The 22185-nt window shown below is 38.1% G+C and overlaps 2 protein-coding genes across 2 annotated transcripts in view; one reads left to right on the top strand and one right to left on the bottom strand.

Moving 5' to 3' along the window:
- The window catches only part of LOC126875195 (uncharacterized), a 126150-nt gene extending 120049 nt beyond the window's left edge, over positions 1-6101 (bottom strand). Inside the window, exon 1 of the mRNA XM_050637977.1 lies at positions 5119-6101. Within this exon, the coding sequence (XP_050493934.1) occupies positions 5119-5339 (221 nt within the window). The 5' untranslated portion in view covers positions 5340-6101. The remainder of the gene's footprint in view (positions 1-5118) is intronic.
- LOC126875119 (protein O-mannosyl-transferase TMTC4-like) overlaps positions 1-22185 on the top strand; it is a 167767-nt gene that overhangs the window by 96087 nt on the left and 49495 nt on the right. The gene's annotated exons all lie outside the window — the stretch shown is intronic.

Raw genomic sequence — 22185 nt, 5'->3', positions numbered from 1 at the left:
GTCTCTAGGTAGCCGGCTGGACGAAGGTTCAGCGACGAGAGGAGGCGAAGAAGTCGCGCGGTACAAGTATCTAGCTAAGAATATAGCCGATCCTGAGATCCTCTGATTTAAGTCATTAATCATAAAAAAAAATATCGTAGACTAATTTTGTGTTCCTGTCAACTAGATTTGCATCATAGTAATGTGATTTGCATCATAGTTTGGCCATCTTTAGATGTATTAGCATAAAGTTAATTTTATTGTAAAAAGTAACGCGTATAGAAAGAAAATATAATGTTTGCTATTCGATACTCTTTTGTTTGTTATATAACATTTTGGGAAACGAAGAATAATGCAACCGAGTATAGTATCTCAGAGATGCATGTAACTGTAAATAAGGAAAATACAGCAAAAAGAAAGGGAAGTCTCTGGAATTTCTTCGTACATTTATAGAAATTCTCTCTCGTTCGGGGCACAAAAGCACGTCAATTTCTTATTTCATTTTAAGGAGCGAAATCAGTAGGAAAATATAAATTGCGGAGAAATTCTAGCGAGAACAAGGCAAAAGTGCTACTTTATCGAATTTACTTTACCATATAACGTAAGGATTTTTCGTTCTTCTGCGAAGAAATTAATTTACCTCTTTTTTAAACATTAATAACGAAGAGTAGAGACCTTTTCCATTAAAGATTTCGACGACTCTATCATTCAAATAGTATCTCCTATTTCGATACGATCGGACAATTTTCGATCAATTAATTTTTTCGTGAGAATGTCGCTTCTTACGAAGCTCAGCTTCGCAGGTTTGCTTATTGTTATTTAATCTTCTGTTCATTTTCCGAGACGCCTTTTGACCCATTGAACGAACAGCAAACGATTCATTGGCGCACGAGGGGCTTAGAAGTTTATCCCTTGGGGCGAATAACCTGGGAAGTAAGGAGAGATTTCCAGGAAAGATCGGAAGGATTGTATCGAAGGCAGTTTCCAGAGGGTCGAAGGATTGTATCGAAGTTTTTACTATTGCAGAGAGGAAGTCGAGTGTTCGGCATCTCCACATTGTCGTTTTGTAGGTCAAGAGAGGAATGAGACGAAAAACCTGGCCACGGTCTCACAACTTTCGCCATTAGCTGTATTGTTCCGATCCTCGAAGTTGTTCCACCGTTTACTATGAAAATACTGTTTCTCGCGTGGATCACATTAGCATTCGTTTTCCACGTTTCGATTATTTCATCGAATCACGAATTCACTTCGCTGCACTGCTTTCTTCCATCTTGCTCTCCTTTTTAAGACCACTGGCGATATTTTCGCGAAGTAGTTTGCTTGATCTTAAAGTTTATCGTATAAACGAGAAAATGACAAAACTTCTTTACAAATTCAATTTTGCTTATATTTTTTATGTTACTTCGTAAAGACTGAGTTCTTACTTTTTAGTCTTCTCGTGATTCAACGTAAATCTCGATTACGAGTCGGTCAAGTGCGGATTTTTAAAATCAGAATATATAATTTGTACTAATGTGAATCTTTATTATGCTGCCAATCTTTCGCCGTTGACGTGATATTAAATTTATATAAAGAAACTTCGAATCCCTTGGATTATGGTAGCCAATAAAAGTTATTTACGATTCATCTAATATACATGTAGTCGAGAAAGAGAATTACAGAATGATTTTAAAGTTGCTGGTTGTAGTACAAACTAAAACTTCTAACTAATATAAACGTCAAAAGGAGACGACAACACGTAGAATATTATTATTAGGGATTCTGTTGTCTACGCGAGTTTAGAAGCTTATAGCGAAAAGCTCTCTGTCCCTACTGCAAATTCCCTCGCCACACAGTGCTATAAACGAAAACGCTAACTTCCAAAACACGAGTAGCTAAGTTAGTTGGTTTGCACGAGTATAGCAACTCAGCGAACGATCCGTCACTGTAAAATTGAACGCGCACGGAACATGTTAATCTCTGAAAACACTTGGTCGCGATGTTAAGCGCTTATTCCGCAAAGCTGCGGCGCAGTTTTCTTCTTGGTCGTTTTATCCCTCCTGTTTTCTCGTCGAAAGTAACAATATAACTTTCCCAAGACAAGTGACGGGTGTGTCTTGAAAGTGAAATAAGGAAAATAGGGAAATTTTTTCCTCCATCGTTCCTTCTTCTTGTTTTTCTTTCCTTTCTTGGCCTGCTTCCGGTACGGAATAAGACGGTTAGAGGCGACACGTCCCTCTCTCAGGCTGACACAGCGCACTTCGCCAGAAGTTCCGTTCGGAATTTTAAAACGCCCGCGTCAACCCAGCGAATAGTTAGGTCAACCGGGTAACTTGGAAACTCCGGAAAAAATTGAAAATCTTTTAGCGCACGTTTATTGTCTCTTCTCTTTCGCTGAGGATGTGTCGTGAAATTCTCGTTCGTCTACCCGTCGACAATCTCACATGGTACAAACTTTGCGCTCAGTTGATGCAAACGAGGAATGCGAATTTTACATTTTCATCTCACGTTTTCCCCTTGTCCGTTCCTATATACATATATTCCTTATTTTATTATACTTTCTTATAGCTTTATTTATTGTTATATCCGACTATGCTGATAATTTTTGCAGACTATCTAAGTTATCGATAATTTCAACTGTTCCGAGAACGAAAAACGATTTATGTACTTCGTATTCTGCTCATAGCAAATACCAAATACACCCGCACATTACGCGATACATATATATAAAAAAACGCGATATTCTCTACAACTGCAATCGAAACTTAACGCAATACGCGTAGGTACTTGAATCGTGACTAAACAAAGTTATTTTACCATTCGCGTCTCCAATTACTGCTATAGCTCTTAAGTTCTCTCGAACCACCACCAAGCGACTCAGCGTACGGTGACAGCGAACAATTGGAAACGTGTTTACGCCGACTGACCTTTCCCGAAATTGCACGAAATCTATCCTGAATAGGGCCTTAGTACTGTTTCCACGTTTCTCCATTGTCCTACAATACCCGGTGGAACTAGCACGATCCAAGAGGAGGGATAAAGAAAGAGAAAAGACCGGTCCGACGAACTTATCGTCCTGGCTAGCTTTAGATGAAGGATCTCTGTTGGTTCACGATGGGTCGTCTCTCCTCGGGGCTTCGTCATATCTGGCCTGGAAATGTATTTCAATCCGCTAGAAGATACTGTCCGTCTCCTCTATTTCATATGGATGTTTCTTCATCCCAAGTGGCACAGAAACAGGGATTGGTAGGGCATGTTGGTATACGCAGAAGCGTTTAGTTCAAGGCGTCACTTTATTCCTTAAATACCCAAAGGTATTCTACCCATGGAATTGTACATCTTTTTCTTCTCTTCGTCGCTAAATAGCCCTGGATATCTTGCGAGGATGGAGAAGTTAGCCTGCCCTCGTCTCTCTTCAACCCATCCTGTCTTTTCTTTTTTTTTTTTCTATCTTTCGTTTTTCCTTCTTATTCTCCGTTCTCTTGCTCGCAAAGCAATTTATACGCGCCTCCACCTTGCAAACAGCCAACCATTACTCGAGAACGATAAAGCTTCCCGAGCTTTGCGAACACGTCCCGGCTTGCATGCACGAGACCGAATTCTCTCTCTATCTTGTTTTCTCCCCGTCTCTGTCTCGGCGATTTATGTCGTTCGTAAGTTAAGAATCGCAAGAGAGAACCAAGGAGAAATTCGTTCGCGTTAATTGCTATGTACCTGGCACCTTCGACGATTCTTGTTAACGTTCGACTCGATCGTTAGATTGGAAAGGTTATTTCTATCGGCCAGCTAATTGACGACTAGTGCAAGTACAGTAGGTTAGAAAAGTCTATATACATCCTTTAATTTTATGAAATTTTGTCATTTCCTGGATTTCAAACAGGCGTAAAGTGTTTGTGATGATTGATTTCGAAATTGCTTTCTTGTCCGGAGTTTTGTGATCGATTCCTGGAAATTGGTTGGTATACGTTTGCTCTTGAGATGAAAATAGTTAGTAACACGCGAGAAAATAGTTAGTAAGGTTAAAAGCTACGATGAAAATTTCTTATAGACCTATAATTGCATAGGTGGAAATTTCTCGCTCGATACGCTATAATCTCCTCTATAATTAAAAACAGTTGATCACTTAACAATTTTTAGGAATGGAGAAGTCTACTATGCGATATATTTTATTTTTATTATTTTATTATATCCGTGTTTCATACATGTTTGTATGAAATCGAGCTTGCAGCAGGAACATATAGCGACGTTATCCTGTGAATTAATTAATTCAGAATTGGACACAATGTAGCTAAATTTCCCATTAATTGCTTTTTCATAGTCACCCTGATGAATTCATTCAACTAGATATGAGATTTATATCCTGTTACATTAAACGCAAATTGCGTAACGCTATTAAGTAAAGAAATGGCGCGACATAAAAAGGCAACGCGTGTCTTGAAATGCTAATATCGAGAATAAAAGGGAATATTTAACTTGGCTACACTGCTCTATTGAAATTATAAGGAAAAGAGTCGTTTAGGATCTCATTCACGATCGGAGAAGTACGCTCGAATAATTATTTAATCTCGCATGTCGTATAATTCGAATCTTCAATCTCAATTATCAATTATTAGAATCACGGCCATTCAATTCCAATAATTTTTTTCCTCAACGTATAAAATTGTACACGTACCGAATTTTCTATTGCTATCAAACGTGCTTGTTATCAAAATACTTTACTATTTGTGAACATTTTATACACAAATTCTACCAAATGTCCAAATTGGACAAATTGTGAATTTAAACAACTAAATAAAAAAAAAATTTTATACACTAACAGAGATAAAAGAAACTTTTCAAATTAATTCTCTGTTGGCAAGCTGAACAAGCATATTTATATCCACGTTTACCGTTTTTACGATTTTATACTTTCAAGGAATCTAGAAAATTTCTGGAATACTATAGTTTTTATTACGCTATACAATAAATTTTTAAATGAAATGTTCCAGAAGTTTTCAAGAAAAATAAAATTCGCTTCGAAGGAATTCACGAGCAAAATCTCGTCGGGTTGCCTACGGAGGGTTAAGCATCAAACTCTATTGAATTCAGCCATCGATGCTATAAAAATACAGCTGAGCACATAAATCAGCTTTTTCGTTTTACAAAACAACAAGCACTTACGATCTTTTCAAAAATACCATAAGAGTTACGATCGCTCGATGAAGGCCAAGAATGGTAGAAGTCTTTCGTTTCAGGAAGCTTTCCATCGTGAATGGAAGTTGTCGTCGAACTATTGCCAGTCCTTTCAGGAACGGTTCGTATTTCACCATTTCCTCGCAGCGACGTCTCATCGATGCTGCGCCATCTACGCACGCGATAGAAACAACGCGCGAACAGAACATACGCCGCGGAATGTTCGATGCTTCGACTGATTGCAGCTTTACAGCCTCTGATTCGATAAAATTCACGTCATAAAGTTAAGGCAGAAAGGATAAAAAGGAAGGGAAGAGCACAGAGAAACGGATCAGAGGAACGAGAAAGAGAAAGAGAGAGAGAGAGAGAGAGGGAGAGATAGGGAGGATAGAGACAGAGAGGAAGGGAGCGTGAGAGGGGGAAATTTGAAGCGCATCGCGTATGCATATGCTCGTAAATCCGCGGTAGGTGCGTGCACTTCGGCTTTATGAGTCGTGGCTTGATTGTAAAACCAGCGTTAAATCAGAAGCGCGTGATACTTTCGTGTCGTCGCGAATGGAAACTGAATAATCACGGACTTACTCGAGTGCCTTCGCGCGACGAATGTCGAACGCGTAGTACGTATTGCGACGAACGGTCGTACAGAATATACACACCGCCGGAAGGTGTTTCTATCGATGCCTTGTTTATTTTGCTGCGCCATCTATATCTTCCAAAGACGCCAGTCGCTCTGCGCAATTAAGAGTGTTCGTTCAAAATCCACTCGTCTCGCGTACGTTGACGCGTGTTTCGTGTGTTTTACGTGGTTTTATAGATACTCTATTCGTTAGAACATGCATTCGACCGACAAGCAGCTTTTAAGATACGAATATGTGACGCGAAGATAGTTTTGCGAAGAAAATCGACATGTGCAGTGTGTATTACGTTTGACAGACGACGATGAGCTTCGTTGTTCTTCTACCGAGCAGTGCTTGGGTAAGTTTTTTTCATTTCGATTGATTTAATCGAGAACGAGAAAAGTATAATATTTCATACTAGTTTTGTCTACTTTCGTACATGACTTTAGACTGCGACAGCTTGCAGGTTACCATAATAAGGTTAGGTTTCGAGTTAGATTAGTATTATCGTATTAGAGGCGCTTGTCATTAAGGAATAATATTGTTTTTTCGATTTTGAAACGCAAACAGTTAACGCTAGTGATTCTAAATTAACGAATTAAACGACGTTTTAAATCGAGTCAGATATTTCATTCTTATATGCCATTACAAATTATAACCTCTTAAATTATCAATCAGTCGTTTTGCGTCGACATTATCGTAATCGTTTGTAATCGATAAATAAATAATCAACGATTTGTATAAATTACAACGAATAAATAGCAACGATCTCATAGAAAAATTGTAAATTGGCAAATCAGCGTGCAATTATTTTATGTCAACGTTATCTTAACTGTTTCTAATCGATGAATAATTAATAAACGATCTATATAAATCATCGTTTTATACGAACGAATAACAACGAGTTAAGGGAAGTAACTAATCTTTCTAGATAAACGAAGTACACGAGAAAGCATCAGAATCATGAAAACGTGAATCACGAAAAACTAAAACTAAAAATTGTTTCACGCACTCCGCGGTAATTAAGAAAGGAGAGAAGTGTACATTGCCCGAGGAAACTTCCACGAACATTACTCAACGCGTCTCCTCTTTCATTCTCTTTTCACCGCACTCGCAAATACAGGACTCGTGCACCGGCAAGAAAAGAATGATTAAAGCCCGAACATTTCCTCCGCTTTCGAGACTAACCAAAGAATAGCGTTCTCAAAAGCAGTGTAAGCAATCTCGTCCGTGCCGTAAATTCCGTTCAATTTATCGCGGTGGCCGTGGGCTGGCGCTTTCTAACGCGATACTCGTTGCTCCCGGGGTGTTTCTTATTTTTCACGGGCCGCGACCTTTCCGCCAATAAACAACCAAATTTCCATTACACCGGTGCAAACAACTACGAAAACGGGTAGGAAGGATATAAAGCGCGAAGCGAAAAACCGTGAGCCTGGATAACGGTAAGGCAGAGAGTTCTAATTTCGTTCGCTGGCTCATTGTTCGTTATCATCGCGCACTTCTTCTTCCGGTGGAAAATGCGAGATCGTTCGAACGTCGTGTTTAATGCCGGGGTCCCGGGAGAAAACCGAGAACGTAATTAATCTCGGCTCCACGAGCAGCCGCCGGTCTCGTGCAGTTTCGTGCAGCACCCTGCCGTTACAACTGTAACGATCGTGGCCTGAAACGAGCGCATCCTGCGCTTCACGCCTCCACGAAACAACCGGCAGCTCGAAGCTACCGTTCGCACGGCCCTTTCGTGCACCGTTCTCAACCGAGAAGACCGGATCAGCCCCTCATAAACTGTCCCTTCTTTCTTTCTGCGGCTGATTGTGTCGATAAAAAGAGCTACGATTAATTCTTTCGCTGTGATAAGTAGCTGGTGCTTTCTGAGACGTACGTATTATACGATTCTTCTTCCTTCTTCGTGGTTGTCGAGGTCGCGTGGATCGAACGTACGACGAACAGCGTTATTATGCGTGGTGGAATTGTTCGGTGATCATAGAAATTGTATAATTGTAATCATTCGATGATATTGGAAATTGGACAATTTTAGAAATTAATGTCACTTTCTCTGTTCTCCTGCCGAGTGAGATTGTATTTAAAAGTTCTTGTGGGTAAGGATCTTAGGATTGAGTGCAACCACAAAGCAGCACGATGGATAATGAGAAAGTTTATGTCTGTAACTTTTCTTGGGTTATCTTTATAACTTGGTTTTTTTATGAAACTATTGCATTTAACAGAATTATTCTTTAACGATTTTATTTTCTATTCGGTTAAAAAATAATTCGAATATCTTAAAATGATGCTTCAAAGAAATCTTTCACTTATTACAGATCGTAATTTATCGTTCGATATTGAAAATTTGTGAAGTCGCGCGTCTAACTTCCGAAGAATAGAACGATCTAAGTAGGTTAGGTTATCCTATTCTTGTTATCTGCTACACGTTCTACGATTTTGGACTTGAAAGTTTTCTCGAAAAGTTGGTACAGCTGGTACCGCAAATAAAGATTTATCGGACTGATACGGTTATCTAGGCACTTCAGAAGAAAAAGGTGCAAGAACGAATGTCGGGATAGAATATGTAGGTATAAAAAGAACCAACGGTACCATCTTGCCGGACCAGAACTCGAATCTTTGAATAGTGCAACCTTCCAACTTATTGAGTTATCTGATCCGTCAGCACATTTTGCCTTCGCTTTATTCTCATATGCATTCTGCATTATCGTTCGAATAAATGTGTGATGATACCAAAATTTCTAAAGAACAAAATATTCTTCTTGTGCCAAGAATCTACTATTAGACTATTACAAAAGGACAAGCATGTTTTATTAAAATTATGGCGCACACTTTTTGAAGAGTTTAACCTTAATCACGTACTCGTAAAAACAAAAAGCGTAATCGATCAGTTGGATTTCTAAAAAACTCAAGCAACATTTACTGATACCACTATAAAATACTACGTACAGTTCTGAATATTATATGAATAAATGTTGCTTGAGCTTTTACTAATACTGCTATAAAATACTCTATACACTTTTGAATACTATATGAATAAAATTTATCATAATTAATTTAACATTGGAGAAGTAGTTAGCTAATATTAATCAAGTTAACTTAATCGAAAAATAATTTCAACCTCATCGTTCTTTTCGATTCAGCTTTCGGTAACTGTCCATCGCACTCGCGTCAAAAGAGTTACAAATACTTAGGATCGAATAATTTGACCATCATACAATTACAGTCCTGTCGAAGCATTTTCCCGTTAATTGTTTACACGCCGCGCGAATACCAAATTAACTTGGCGACAATGTGTGGTTTCCGCGGCGACCGCGATCATAGCAGTCGGACGAGCTCGAATAGATTTCGCTGATGCAATTGTTCGTAGGCACGAAATATATCTATAGAAAATTTGCAGGCTCGTTAACGTTTAATATTGAGAATTATTGGTCTGGCCGGAAACCGATGAATAGGACCCTGCTCATTCATGCTCGCCGTTCGTCGAACACATTGTTGTGTAATTAGTTTTAACTTCGTTAAAGAGCTATACCCGCTGCTTTATTTCCCACGAATTTACCTGCGTAGTAGGTAATTATTGGTAATGAAGGCCGGGAAAACAATGAGTGGCCATAAGGGAATTTTTGTTTTCTCTGATATCTGTTTTTAAATACGCAACTTGAGATTGGACATGATCGATATCTCACCAATTTTTAATACGTTTTCCCTATATGTATGCTAAGTGGCTTATATATTTTCAAATCTTCAGTGTCAAATACGACTCGATTGATTTCTACGGGGTGGTTGGTAACTGGTGGTACAAGCGGAAAGGGGAAATTAAAAATTTTTTTTAAATTTTTTATTCTATATTTTCGACTTCTTCTTTCGCGTAGAATCACCCCCTTTCCGTTTGTACCATCAGTTACCAACCACCCTGTATATGTAATATAAATTGATATTAAAAGTTGGAGGATTATAATTTTATCGTATGGGTGAGTACATTACGTAATTATACGTGTTCGTTGTTATCGACTTTTTCATTGTAATAAAATATTCGATAAAAGAGAGGAAACAGTCGTTGCGGTTAAATGATAAGCATACAACTATCAGCTTTCATTTAACAGCACATTTTCCAAAGGTTGAGGCTTTCCCCTTTCATAATAACGTCCCTCTTTACGAATTGAAATCTCACGATGCGTCCGATTCAACGTGGAAACAATAAGCGCTCGAATGCTGTCGATATCATGAAAAGCGAATTGTGATTATTTCACAATGAACGATGTTTCATTCGATTTATGTCATTTTTTTTTCAATTGCACATGGCCGCGCGTACACGTTTCCCCCTGACAGCAAATATTACATGAATAATCAAGTTCGTGAAGTATGATGGGGCTTTTAAAATCGACCGTTTTCGGTCGAATCATGCATGAAACACGTCGAATCGAAAAGAGAGGCGGGTGGGAAAAAAATAGAACGAACGTGACGTTTCTTTAACGCTTATTCTTCATTACTTACGGTGAATTTAACGTGGGTACGCAACAGAGCATTCTGACATAAAAAAAAAAAAAAGATATAAAAAGTATAAAGAGCGTTTTACACACTTTTTTCGAGTCGTAATTCCTTCGATAAAAATGTATCTGGGTTAAGCACGGAGGACCGTTTTATATCTTTATCCTCCAACGTGCCGTAACATCAGAAATTTTATCACCGATTGTTCTTCTTCGGCTTAATCTGCATAATTAATGTAGTTTCATCTCCTCGCCTTGTAGTCGTATTACATTATGGTGCGTTTTATTTCGATTCAGTTACTTTTTCTCTGTAAAACGAAATAGCGGCAATGACGTGTTAAATAATTTAAACTGTCGCTTTCAAATAAATCCTTTACGTATTCCGTTATACTAAAAGTACGTTAAATTTTGAAATACATATTGCACTTTATGTTTCATTTATTGATAATGACAGTATTGGGGATTGGCGAATTTCATTGAATTACATTTCATTATTTCAATTTTCGATTAAGAGCGATTCAAATATGTCCAATTTATTTCTCATATTTTAATATTTCAAATCTTACTTTCACCGTAAACAAATATGATTTCAATCCTCTAAATAACAATATTCTACGATATATTTATTAAAATTCAGTGATAAAAATCGGAATTTTAAATATCAAAGTAAATTTCAACAACTAAAAATTCGTTTGCGAACGAAACTTTGCAACAACTAGCCAAACACGTTCACCTCCCAAGTATTTCACAAACATGCAGAAAAAAGAATCACGGCAAAACTTTCGCGTACTACAAAAGAGTTTACGTAGGAATAGAAAATGCGATGGTATCAGCTTCTCTGTGAAATGTTCCGTAATATATCAATTCGAACTAAGAAGCTCGAGCTCCATTCAGTAATAGTATTTAATCAACATTTTGCGACTCGACGTACAATAGAAAATTATTATGGCAACATTATGCGAGAAGCTATTCGTAGGATAGTACAGAGTCCGGTAATTACCGTTATTTACCTTTTTGCCACGCCGCATCGGTTGTAGTCTGCTCCTTAACGAGGCATGTCACGAGAACACGTTCGATCGCAGGGTTAATTTGGACGCAACGAAACCAAAGCCCGGGGCATTCTACGATTGCATCTCGATACGATCGTTATAGGATGAGCTCTATGTCGGATTTTCGCTTAGCGATATCAGGCCTACCTCCGACGCCATTGATCAGTGGCATCGTTCCAAATTACCCTTTAAACATCCATTCGCCGACGCGGAATTGTTCACTTTTCTCGATCGGTCGATCAGTTTTTACGTGCCGGCATTGCAGACGCGACTGACGTGTAATTTCTCTTGACATTTCGCCCCGATTTCCGGCTGCAACCGTGCCGCGAAAAAAAAAAGTAACAACGAGAGTTCGTCCAAGTTCTACTGCATGAAACACAATAGCGCATACTTTCTGTCTCTCCCTCTGTCTTTCTTTCTCTTTCTGCGAAACCCTCTTTCCTCGACAGCACTTTCAATCCGTTTGATTGAACGAAATTCGGATCGACGTGGAGACAGGCTAGAAAAACTCATTTTTGATGCTTGGCTCGAAGAACCGATGGAAGGGAATTTTGGAAAAAAAAGGCACGCGGATAGTCCCGATGCAAAAATCATGATCGGTCGACGAGACTTGCAGCAATTTGTTGGACGCATATATGGGACGAGGAACACGAAAACCGTGACGAGAGAATATTTTTGAAAATATTGCCGCTATAGGAAAATGTTATTGGACGGTACTGAAGTGCCTTAAGCGATACATTTTTTGTTTTATTTTAAAATTTAGTTTTCTACGGGTGAAGGTTTTAATGGAAAATTCGAAATCATTGTGGTTTCTGTTATCCGTTGCATAATCTTGTATTTTGCAATTTATAAGATTATCAATTAACGAATCGTTAATGGTGACACATAATTTATATATCAAATTACATTTGTCCTTAGTATTTTTATACTTGATATACGTATAATTTTTATATTCCACTACTGTTGCATATGTCGAAGAAGACTAAACAGTTTTTTATCCATTAGCGCTTCTATCAATACGCGAAAGCTTCATCGAAGTAATTTAAGTGTGTTTAGAACAGTCATCGTTCTTTCGTCCAGTTAAAAGATAATTATGTTTCATAAATTAATCGAATTTCTAGGGCCCTCTAACGATATAAAAATCTCTAACGTCAGCGTAATGTGTATAGCTGCGTGGCAATGATATTTCTTCAAAGCTACTAAAATTTCCGAACATACCGCCGTATATTCTATTTATCAAATACTCTCATTGAAACGTAATGAACGTAGAATTCTTCAATTTTGCAACTAACGTTTCTTACTCGAATTCTTTGAAACTCCAATTCCATCGGTATTTCTAGCGAACGAAGATTATCGATCAATCGTCGCTTTAACGCGCTGTTATTTGTTTAATTTTCGTGCAGATCGGTCTCCATAATGCGATATGGGGCGAAACGTTCCAAAGCGTAGTACCTGTAATTTCTACAGTGGGTCGGATAGTGACGGTAATGCATAATGATTATGAGGTATTACGTACGAACATTGTGCGCACTCTCGTTGGAAGGTCCTTCATCATGTTCGACATGGACACGCCATATTTTCCAATACACAATCTGTGAAAGGAATGAAGCACGTTCGTTGATATATGGTGCCACTCAAGGCGTATAAGCGGCAGTAATTCACGGTATTATCTGATCTGGATGCGTGGCTATGTGAAAGCGGATAGCGCTCGCGCCAGTGTAACAAGAAGAGGGTGGCGGAAACCACGTTGAACGTGAAAGGGGTGACGATGATCAGAGAAAAAGAGAGAGGGAAAGAGGGAAGGAAAAGAAAAAGTTAACGAAGAGAAATGATCATCCATGGCGATGGCTTACCAAAGATCGGCACTGTATTGATTTGATCGAAACGGTTTCTCTTTGTTTCACAAGATTATCCCTGAATTGATGTCTTGCGGCACAAGCTCCGATAAAATACGGTTTTCGCGTATAGTATTTTACTCATACAGACTTTTGTTGGTAATCCACTATTGCGTAGATACATTTGTGAAAAATTGTTAGATTTTGTACGTTTGAATGATTTAAAGATTAAAAATAAAGCTTATCCGCGCAGACATATTTGGCGAGCCACTCTTCTTTCCTTTCTTATCTCTTACAAATTAACTTTGAATCTTCTGGCCATTTCTCGGGAAATAAAGTTTGTCTTATAACGATACGTATGAAACAGTAGACGGATATTAAAAAATTCTTTTATTAATATAATACCGAAACCGATTTGTTTAATACCAATACCGATGTAATACTAAGTATAATTTTTTAAACGAGATCTTGATAGAGTTTTTAACATTTTTTAGAAATTTCGGTTTGTTATTTTTCCACTTTTGCAAGATATATGAATGCTTAGCGTGTTGTTTCAAGTACGTGTGTTTATGTATATACATCTTTATTTGTTAAAAGATTCTATATAAATGCGTAATACGTTCTTAGAGTTCAATCGACAAAATCGCACGATTTTCTCAGCGTCTGACAAATTTCGTCAAATTCTTTCATCCACAAGTACCATTGTCCTCATAATGAAATTCACGACTACTTTCCCTCTGCCATTTATTTCGTACCCGCCCATTCGTTCCATTATTACCGTCGTTGAGGGTTTTTATTCCTTGGTTCTTGCCTCGTCCCCGTTCCTTCGGCACCGGAGTTTATATTTTTCATAATTAATTGGCCAGGCCGGAGACTTCTAAACAATGGTTAAAGTCCCTTCGTGATTTTCGTGATTTTCGCAATTCAAGAAATAATGAGGCGTATTCATCATCTCGCGGAAACGTCGCGGATAAAATGTGTGGTTTGTTACAGTATATAGTTACTCTGTGGCACGAATTCACGAATTTATTCACCCAATTTTCAATTTCATTCATTCTATTTCGTTCAATTAAAAAATTAGAGCGAGATCAAGAAGTCTTTAACGAAACCGTTTTTAGAGGAAACGATATGAATTGTGTCATTAACGGTTATAAAGAGTAATTATATAAAGTACAAGTAAGATACCTTCGTTAAGAGAAATAAAAAAAATGCGAAAGAGAAGTTGAATAAGAAATAATTAATGCACGACTTTTCGTGAAAGGCGGGAAGAATTTAAAACACAGTGTTCGTAAATTTCGGTTACTTTTAAGTAGAACTGTTAAAATTTTCAAGTAAACATTGACAAAGCGATGTAAAATAAAAATGAATGTTTTTGAAAAATCCGCGGTATAAAAAATATTTTTAAAAAGTCTTCTTTTCGAACATTCTCCAACGCAGGTTTTCCAAATAAAAAACGCTTACCACCATTGGCGCGATCAAATACGAACGTAATATTACGTTTGAAGTTGAAAAAATCTGAAATGGAATCCTTTATCTCCAAATGATACGATATCGTAGTGTATATACGTATCCTATCGTTCGTTATCTACCTACGATATCGCAATATTTTCATTTGTTCGGAACAGTTTCTACGAGCACGTGTCGGCACATCGAAATGCTATTAAACACAGTTCATACTGATGGAAGAAAGATCGAAGTCGCTGAATGTTAGTGATATATATCATCGTACGCTTTCTTGTTGATACGTGACTGGAAGCAGGGGAAGCTGGCTGGGTTTCTTAAATCACTGAAGCACCGCCAGAGAATAGTAACCGGTATCTTTGCTGGTAGTACCATATTCCGTGCACGATTTACCCGGAATCGGAATGCCTGGTGATCGTGTCCTGCGGTTGAGGACGATTTCTCCAGTGAATGTAAGAGACTAAAGGGGGAGAGAAAAGAGTTGGAGAGGTGACTCGATTTCCATTACTTATAATCATTGATTTAGACAAAATCAGTCGGAGACGTGAAGAGAAACCGGAGTAGTTAACAAAAAAGTTGAAGTATCTCAATGACGTTCTCTATTATTATTATTATTATTTCTGAAATAACGATTCATTTTTTTTTGTAATTTACACTTGTAGCTTGGTGATTCCATAAAAAAGACAGCAAGCGTTGCTTCCGATTATTAATTCAGCGTTAATTTCTACACTTTGGTAAAATTCCAATCGTGTTGCTACAAGTTGATCAAAATACCTGGATACTGACGAACGACAGTATATTACGACAGTGATTTTAAAAATTAATGGAACGTTTATAACTTGCAAGAAATAAGGCATTAGACTTTTGTCTCTAATTTTGTATTTATAACTTGGAATTTCGAAATTTTTATTCGATAATGTCTCTCCTTCGCGCTTGCTGTATTTTACGTTTATTTTCCAATGTTAGGTAGTTTGAAATTAAATGCATTTTAATATTTCATGATATAGATTCTAAGAACGAAATATCTCGAATCATGTTCGACAATGATGGTAGTGAAAACACAGCCATAAATCTCGGCTTCCCGCGTCTGAATACTCTTCGCGTTGTATTCATGCGTCTTTTGTCTGATCAAGCGTCGTCATATATCACTTCCTTGTCCTCTGCTGCACTATATTTTGCTTATCTGAATCGATACATAAAACAAGCACCTTTTTGTTATAAAACAAACACAATGTCTCCTCTTTCTCGATTTTTGTATATAAATATTCCTTCTGCCACATTGTATCAAGAATATTTTTTGAAATGTGGAAAGCTGATTATCTATGACGTGTCTTTATGAAAATATATACGTACCTTGAATTAGGTCAACTGTCAGTTTCTCAAGTATTGTCAAAACTTCTCTTTCGAGTAGATCCATAGAGACAGAATTCTACTTGTTTGCTCAGGCACGACCCTATTCTATTTGTTTTACCAGACACGAACCGATACTACTACTTTCGTGCCCGTTCGTATACGGTGTAATTCTACTTGGCTATCCATGCACGATTCCATTATATTGGTTTAGCTTGGTATTGGAACGCAAACTTTTGCCATAAATACTCGAAGACAAAAATAAATTGTGCCACTCTAAACACGATATTCACGACTCTATTTTCGATCAATGTAAATTTTTACCGAAGTTAATGTCTCGAAGATTCATTCGAAACAAATTATTTCAAAGATCGTTTACTATGAATTATCAAACAGTTACCTGTAACACCTGAAACGTTTGATCAAACTCATCCTACGGTTCGTTGACGCGATTCGAAACACGCTCCTTTGAAAACACGCCTCTTATCTTTCATTTTTCTCGAAAGTTTTAAAACGAGTTCGTCTCGCTCTACCATGTCGTGTAAAACATTACTCGTGTACATAAGGCTTCATTATTGAAACACGAATACGCAGTGACGGGACGTCAAGAAGGCGTCAGGAATAATCACGCCTCGTTGCTCTGGCGAGAAACTTTTCTCGTCCTTGATGCATGCGCGTTGCACGGTTCGGCAGGTGAACAGTCAAAGTGCTAATGCATGACGGAAGAGTTGGAATAAGTATCGATCGGCCGCAGTGGTCGAATAGCAGTTACCGGCGAGCATGGTCAAACAGTAGTAGTAATAGAACCGGTCGTGGTTAGCCAGTAGTAAGAGGGTAGTTGCGGTCAGACAGTTAGTATCAGGTCTCGCTGCGGTTTGTCGTGAATAACAGTTTTAGTTCATCATATTGTATTCTTGCGTTGGAAATGTCAGCGGTTACGAATCGGTTCACGCTGCAACGCTCTGGGGAAAATTAACGTAGGAATACCAATGGGGGGAAAAAGGAACGTCGAGGAACGTTTCTACGCCTGTAATAAAACTTACGTGTTAATAAAATTTACAGGCCGCCTTCCTGGAAGAAGGTGAAAAGAATAACTAGTGGGAGGGAGGCAGTTATAACGAAGGAAACGAAATATTTACTTGGCAGGCAGTTGCGGTCGAGTTTGTAGAAACCTCGCTATCTTTATCTTTAGGGCGTGTAACGAGATATTTCGCTGTAATTTGTAGAATTCTTTTTTATCCGCATGTGTGCTTGTTCGTTATGTAACGAGATTCTGCGTTGTGTTGTAAAATTACCGTGGATGGTAAAATTAGTTTATTCTTGGAATTAATATTTTAACGAGTTCTAGAAGAGCTTTAATTGAAAGTTTTACGGATTTCTAGATACTTTGGCCGGATTATTGAAGATCATTCATATTTTATCATATTTAGTAAAGAAATTTTATAAAAAATTATAAATAGTAAAATAATTCAGAACGTTATATGAAATATACAGTTGTTCGCGAAAATAGCGCTACGGAAATTCGAAAATATTTTATACAACACGCACGATATACCTACGTATAAAGATTTTCCACGGTAGGTCTTCATGTACTTTCGTGTACCGCTTTGCTTCGTAGTCGCCTCGTCTAATATTGTGCCGTAGTAACAAATGGAGCCTACAACGAAGTACTGTATTACAAATTACCACAATTACCTTCTTAGGGGGAAAAAACAGCAGCTTACGTGACACTAAAATTCGCGAAGCCACTTTACACGATCTTTTATCGTCCTTCTTTCCCGTCTTCGTAACTGAAAATATTTACAACTTCAAGAAATTGCGTGACTCAGCTTGTTTATCAACCGTAGAAACGTAGAACGTTTTCGAGCCGTCTTAACAATACCTCGCGCAGGTTTCAACCGGTCCGCGTGAAGATGTAAACACGTTCGAGTTTCCGGGTGGGCACGGTAATTTAATCAACTTCTTAACGGCATTCTGGACGTTTTAATATTTCACGGAAAACTATCCAAGTGGAGTTCTCCTTTGCTCGCCCTGGTGAAAGTATGTAAGCGTCGTTTGTCAACAAGTAACGGCTTCGTGGCACGAACCACGGAAGTTAGGCTGGCTTGGCTTGCCGTGCGTTTAAGAGGATGTCAGGTTGAAACAAAGCCGATTAAGCGCTTAAGACCGAATCGGTTGAATGCCTAATTACGCCGTGAATGGCGTTCAAGTAGATTCCTCTCGCTGGCAATGCTACAACTTTCCTCTCTTCCCATCCCTTTTCCTGCCTCTCTCTTTCTCTTCCCCTTCTTTCACTGTCCACCTTGTCTATTGTTCCCCTTGGGCTCTACTTGTTTAGCTTCTTATCGAATACAACTGAAATTCCTGCTTTACCTCGTCCGAATCACTTCGACGTATCGATCTCTTTCTATATAAAGGGAATCTGTATAAAGCTATACAATTAGGATCCTGTCTGTAACTTTTTAATTTAGGAAACGAATTATGTAACCAAAATTGTATTTATTAAATGCCTTCATAATGAAGGCAGAATAACTGAAATAGGATTCGAAAATTTAATAACTCCCATACTAGAGTTAACGATAAAGCTGTTCTTTTTTCGGTTTTGGCCCATAAGCTTGGTAAACCCGTATATATTGGCTTGGCAACTAAGTGATTACGGATTTTGTCGATACCACCCAATGACAAAATCCGTAATCACTTAGTTGCCTACCCAATATATACGAAATTGCTCATAATCTAAACAAACATCTAATACACTGAGGGCAATCTTCGTTCAAATTGCTTACACCATATTGCTCGTGACGATGTGTGCAAAAGTCATTTTCGTTATTATCTTCCCCGGATAGCATGCCACAGCTATCGAAATAATAACAAAACAGCAGCTGAATAACCGCCTCTGATATACATCCGACGATAACCCCTCCAAAGGGACTAAAACCTCCATATAAACGCCCTCCTAAATTAGCGCTCAACACATTATTCTGTTGTAACACTTTGAACCGTCACTCTGTTGGATTTATACAATAAAATTTCCATCATCTTATAGTTCAATTTCCTCATCTTATTCGTGAAACGTTCGAACTGCGACGCGAGGAGATCACCGGCGATCTATCGGTTTCGTGATTTCTTGTGTCTTCGACGTGACACTAGCAACGCTATCTCGACAACGCAACTCGCACTGTCCGACTTCTCGATTCGCACTCTCTGGCTTCTCCACTGACACTGCCTGTTAATTCGTCTTTTTCCCTTAGCATCCCTTTTAGCATCCCTCGTGGCCAGGGTCATGCAGGCCCTTTCCACGAAACTATTCGATCGAAGGACCGAGGACACATTGATGGGCCTGTTGGCACTTGGGCTTTCTCGCGACATGGTTTATGGTTCAGCCGATATCTCTTAGGCCTTTCGTACACGATACTACAATATAATTTTATTTAAAAACTTTAATATGGTGAACATTAGTTGTCAAATAGCCGCTGATTTATACATTTCTTTTAGAGATAAACGTAACATATAGTTTTACTCCGGTATACGGTTTTGTATAGATTTTGTACTGGCAAACCTGATTACTTCCGATCTGTGAAATCGATAATGAACATTAGATCAGTCCGAGACGCGTTATAGTTCATATTGCGATAGCTGCGTAATAGCTTGTCTTGTTTTACGAGACTATGTATGGAGGACGTGATCGATCACGTTTGTCATTTCGAGTGTGATTTCCATTGTTTTGCGGATAATTGGTCGTTGTACCGAATTGCCATAATATCCTGGTATATATACATATATATGTACAATATATATATAGACTTTATAATGTATGAATTCTGTGTACATACAGAACTTCGTATTGTATGACGTAATATGATTCTATATGGTGGCGATTTTACCTTTCAATTTGGTATGATTTAATATTGAATTACTCTTTACTAGTGAGTTCAATAATATCCATGCAATTTCCAGTTTCTCCATATTCTAGATTTGTAATCTTGTATAATATCGTTTAATAAAACTTAACCTGTGATAGATAATATTTCAGTAATGTTTGAGCGTTTTGTTTGAAGATTTCCTTTTGATTTTATTCTTAATTTGTTCGAGACCTATGACTTGGACGTTGAATCTGCTGGTACTTCTTTGCAGAGCACTTAAGGTTGAGTTATTTACAAAGATTTACCGAACTTCTAGCGTCGATAAATCGTGGATATTCGTGGAAAATTATATTTTTTAGAGAAATGGAACATAAACGAAGAATTGTTCCTAGGTAAATATTAAAATGACTACTTTACTTTGTGTATTTTGTATACTTCTACATATTTTGGGAATTTCACACATTTAAAGTCTAGTCACAGTCTAACGATCAGTCAATCTACCGATTGTAACTATAAAAGTCGCTAGGTTGGACACATTATATGTGGAATGAAGTATCTAGTGCGTAAGATAATCAAACTTCTAGAATCTTCGCTTCGGTGTGCGGGTTCTTCGGTTTCTGGAGGAAAATGCAGTGTGTCGATCGATCTCTGATGAATCTACACGTACAGTTACGGCGCAATATAGTTGTAATAGTAACGAAATACCAGATTGCATTATCTTGAACGTCGCGGGAGTCTCGAGTTTAAAAATTCTGCAATGCCCGGCCGTAAAAGCCTCGAATCTAATAAAATACTCATTTATCCTAAAATGAATCGATTCGTAGAAATTCAAATTATAATTTCAGAAACCATTCGGTCCGATTCTTCAAAATATTTTTCGAAATTTTCTTATAAAATAAACAGCTTCGTATCGCTGATTGTGAAACGTTTAACTATGAAAAACTGTCGATCGTATTGAGCGATTCCCTGGTATTTAAACACTAACAATGTAAATTTCATTCGTTCCATCGAGATGGAGGTCCATTTAGCGATCCACGAGGAAACCGAATCCGTGTAAACAATCAAGTGAAACCAAAGGAAGCGGAGAATCTGGAGCAGTGTAGCGCTTCGCACAACAAGACCGGAGACTCGTGCGTCACAGCTAGGAAGCCCTTTAAGTGCAAACAGGAAGATCCTAAATATGCAACCCTCATACCCTTTATGGTGCGAGCGCCAGTGCATTCTCGCGCCTTGTGAAACGAGATTGCGTCTCGGAAATGTTTCGGAATGTTGGTTGGTCTTCGTTTGCTAAATACATATGGACGCCGGAAATAAGGGTATCCGTTTGCGAATACATGACTGGGTATCGTTGTATCCTCAAGAATCTACTGCCCCAGAAGAACATTTATTCATGGAATGATATTTTATGTTCAAAGCGATCCGCTTGATCTACAACTGGATCTCCTTCGTTGCAACGACGAAAATAGTCGTGTTAACTGTGCAAACGTGCTTTCGATTTATATGCTAATAAACACCACATACATAATTATAGCTGTAATATCGTTGGTCGTAGGCTCGCTCGATCGACCACTGTGAATATGATTGGAAACATTCTTTCAAGTTTTCACGATCGTCCTTATTCGTATTTTGTAGTTTCTTTGACCCTCTGTTTCTCTGCTACGTATTTGTTATTTTATTTGTTAAATCACTGTGTCGTGAAAATTAATCTGATATAACTATTTTCTTTAATGACGTAAGAAGCATATTTGTTTATTCAACTCCTTTTACGATTGGAAGTACAAGGAAAGTATAAGGAAATAAAAATATTCTACTTGGCTTGAAATATCGTTTTAAATTTCAAACAAGGCTTCTTCGACCGTTCCACGAAGAAATATATTTTGAACTGTGTGAATCGTGTACAATGTGAATTATAAACAAAGCGATAAGAATACGTGATTCAAGTAATTTGACGTTGGAATCTTTTGCGGATAAATACCCGAAAGACTTTTGGTGCACGAGACCGAAGGTTCCTTCGTTCGGTGACTATTATCGATTATCGATTTCGATCTAAGGACTTCAGCGAGACGCACGAGCCGAGTCAGTCCGCAACCAGCCGCCAGCTGATTCGACTAGGATCGAGGAACGAAGTGCAGTTTCAAAGAACAGTTGCACAGAGCCACTTAACATTTTACTAATTCATATAAAGTAGTTCACTGTATAGTTTTGCCTTGTCGCGTGTTCACTTGATACGGACTTTTATTGGATCATAATATAATAAAGACATTCAAGGCTTGGCTTGCATCGGTATAATCTTAAATGCCTGGAATATCCGGCCAACATCGAAACTTACTTGGAAACCTACTTTCTTACGAGTTAGGAAATTATCGAGCGAATTGATTTTGAAGAATTGACAACAA

The sequence above is a fragment of the Bombus huntii genome, chromosome 2 (assembly GCF_024542735.1).
Source record: "Bombus huntii isolate Logan2020A chromosome 2, iyBomHunt1.1, whole genome shotgun sequence".
Classification (NCBI taxonomy): Eukaryota; Metazoa; Arthropoda; class Insecta; order Hymenoptera; family Apidae; genus Bombus; species Bombus huntii.
This window is presented reverse-complemented; position numbering and strand designations above follow the sequence as displayed.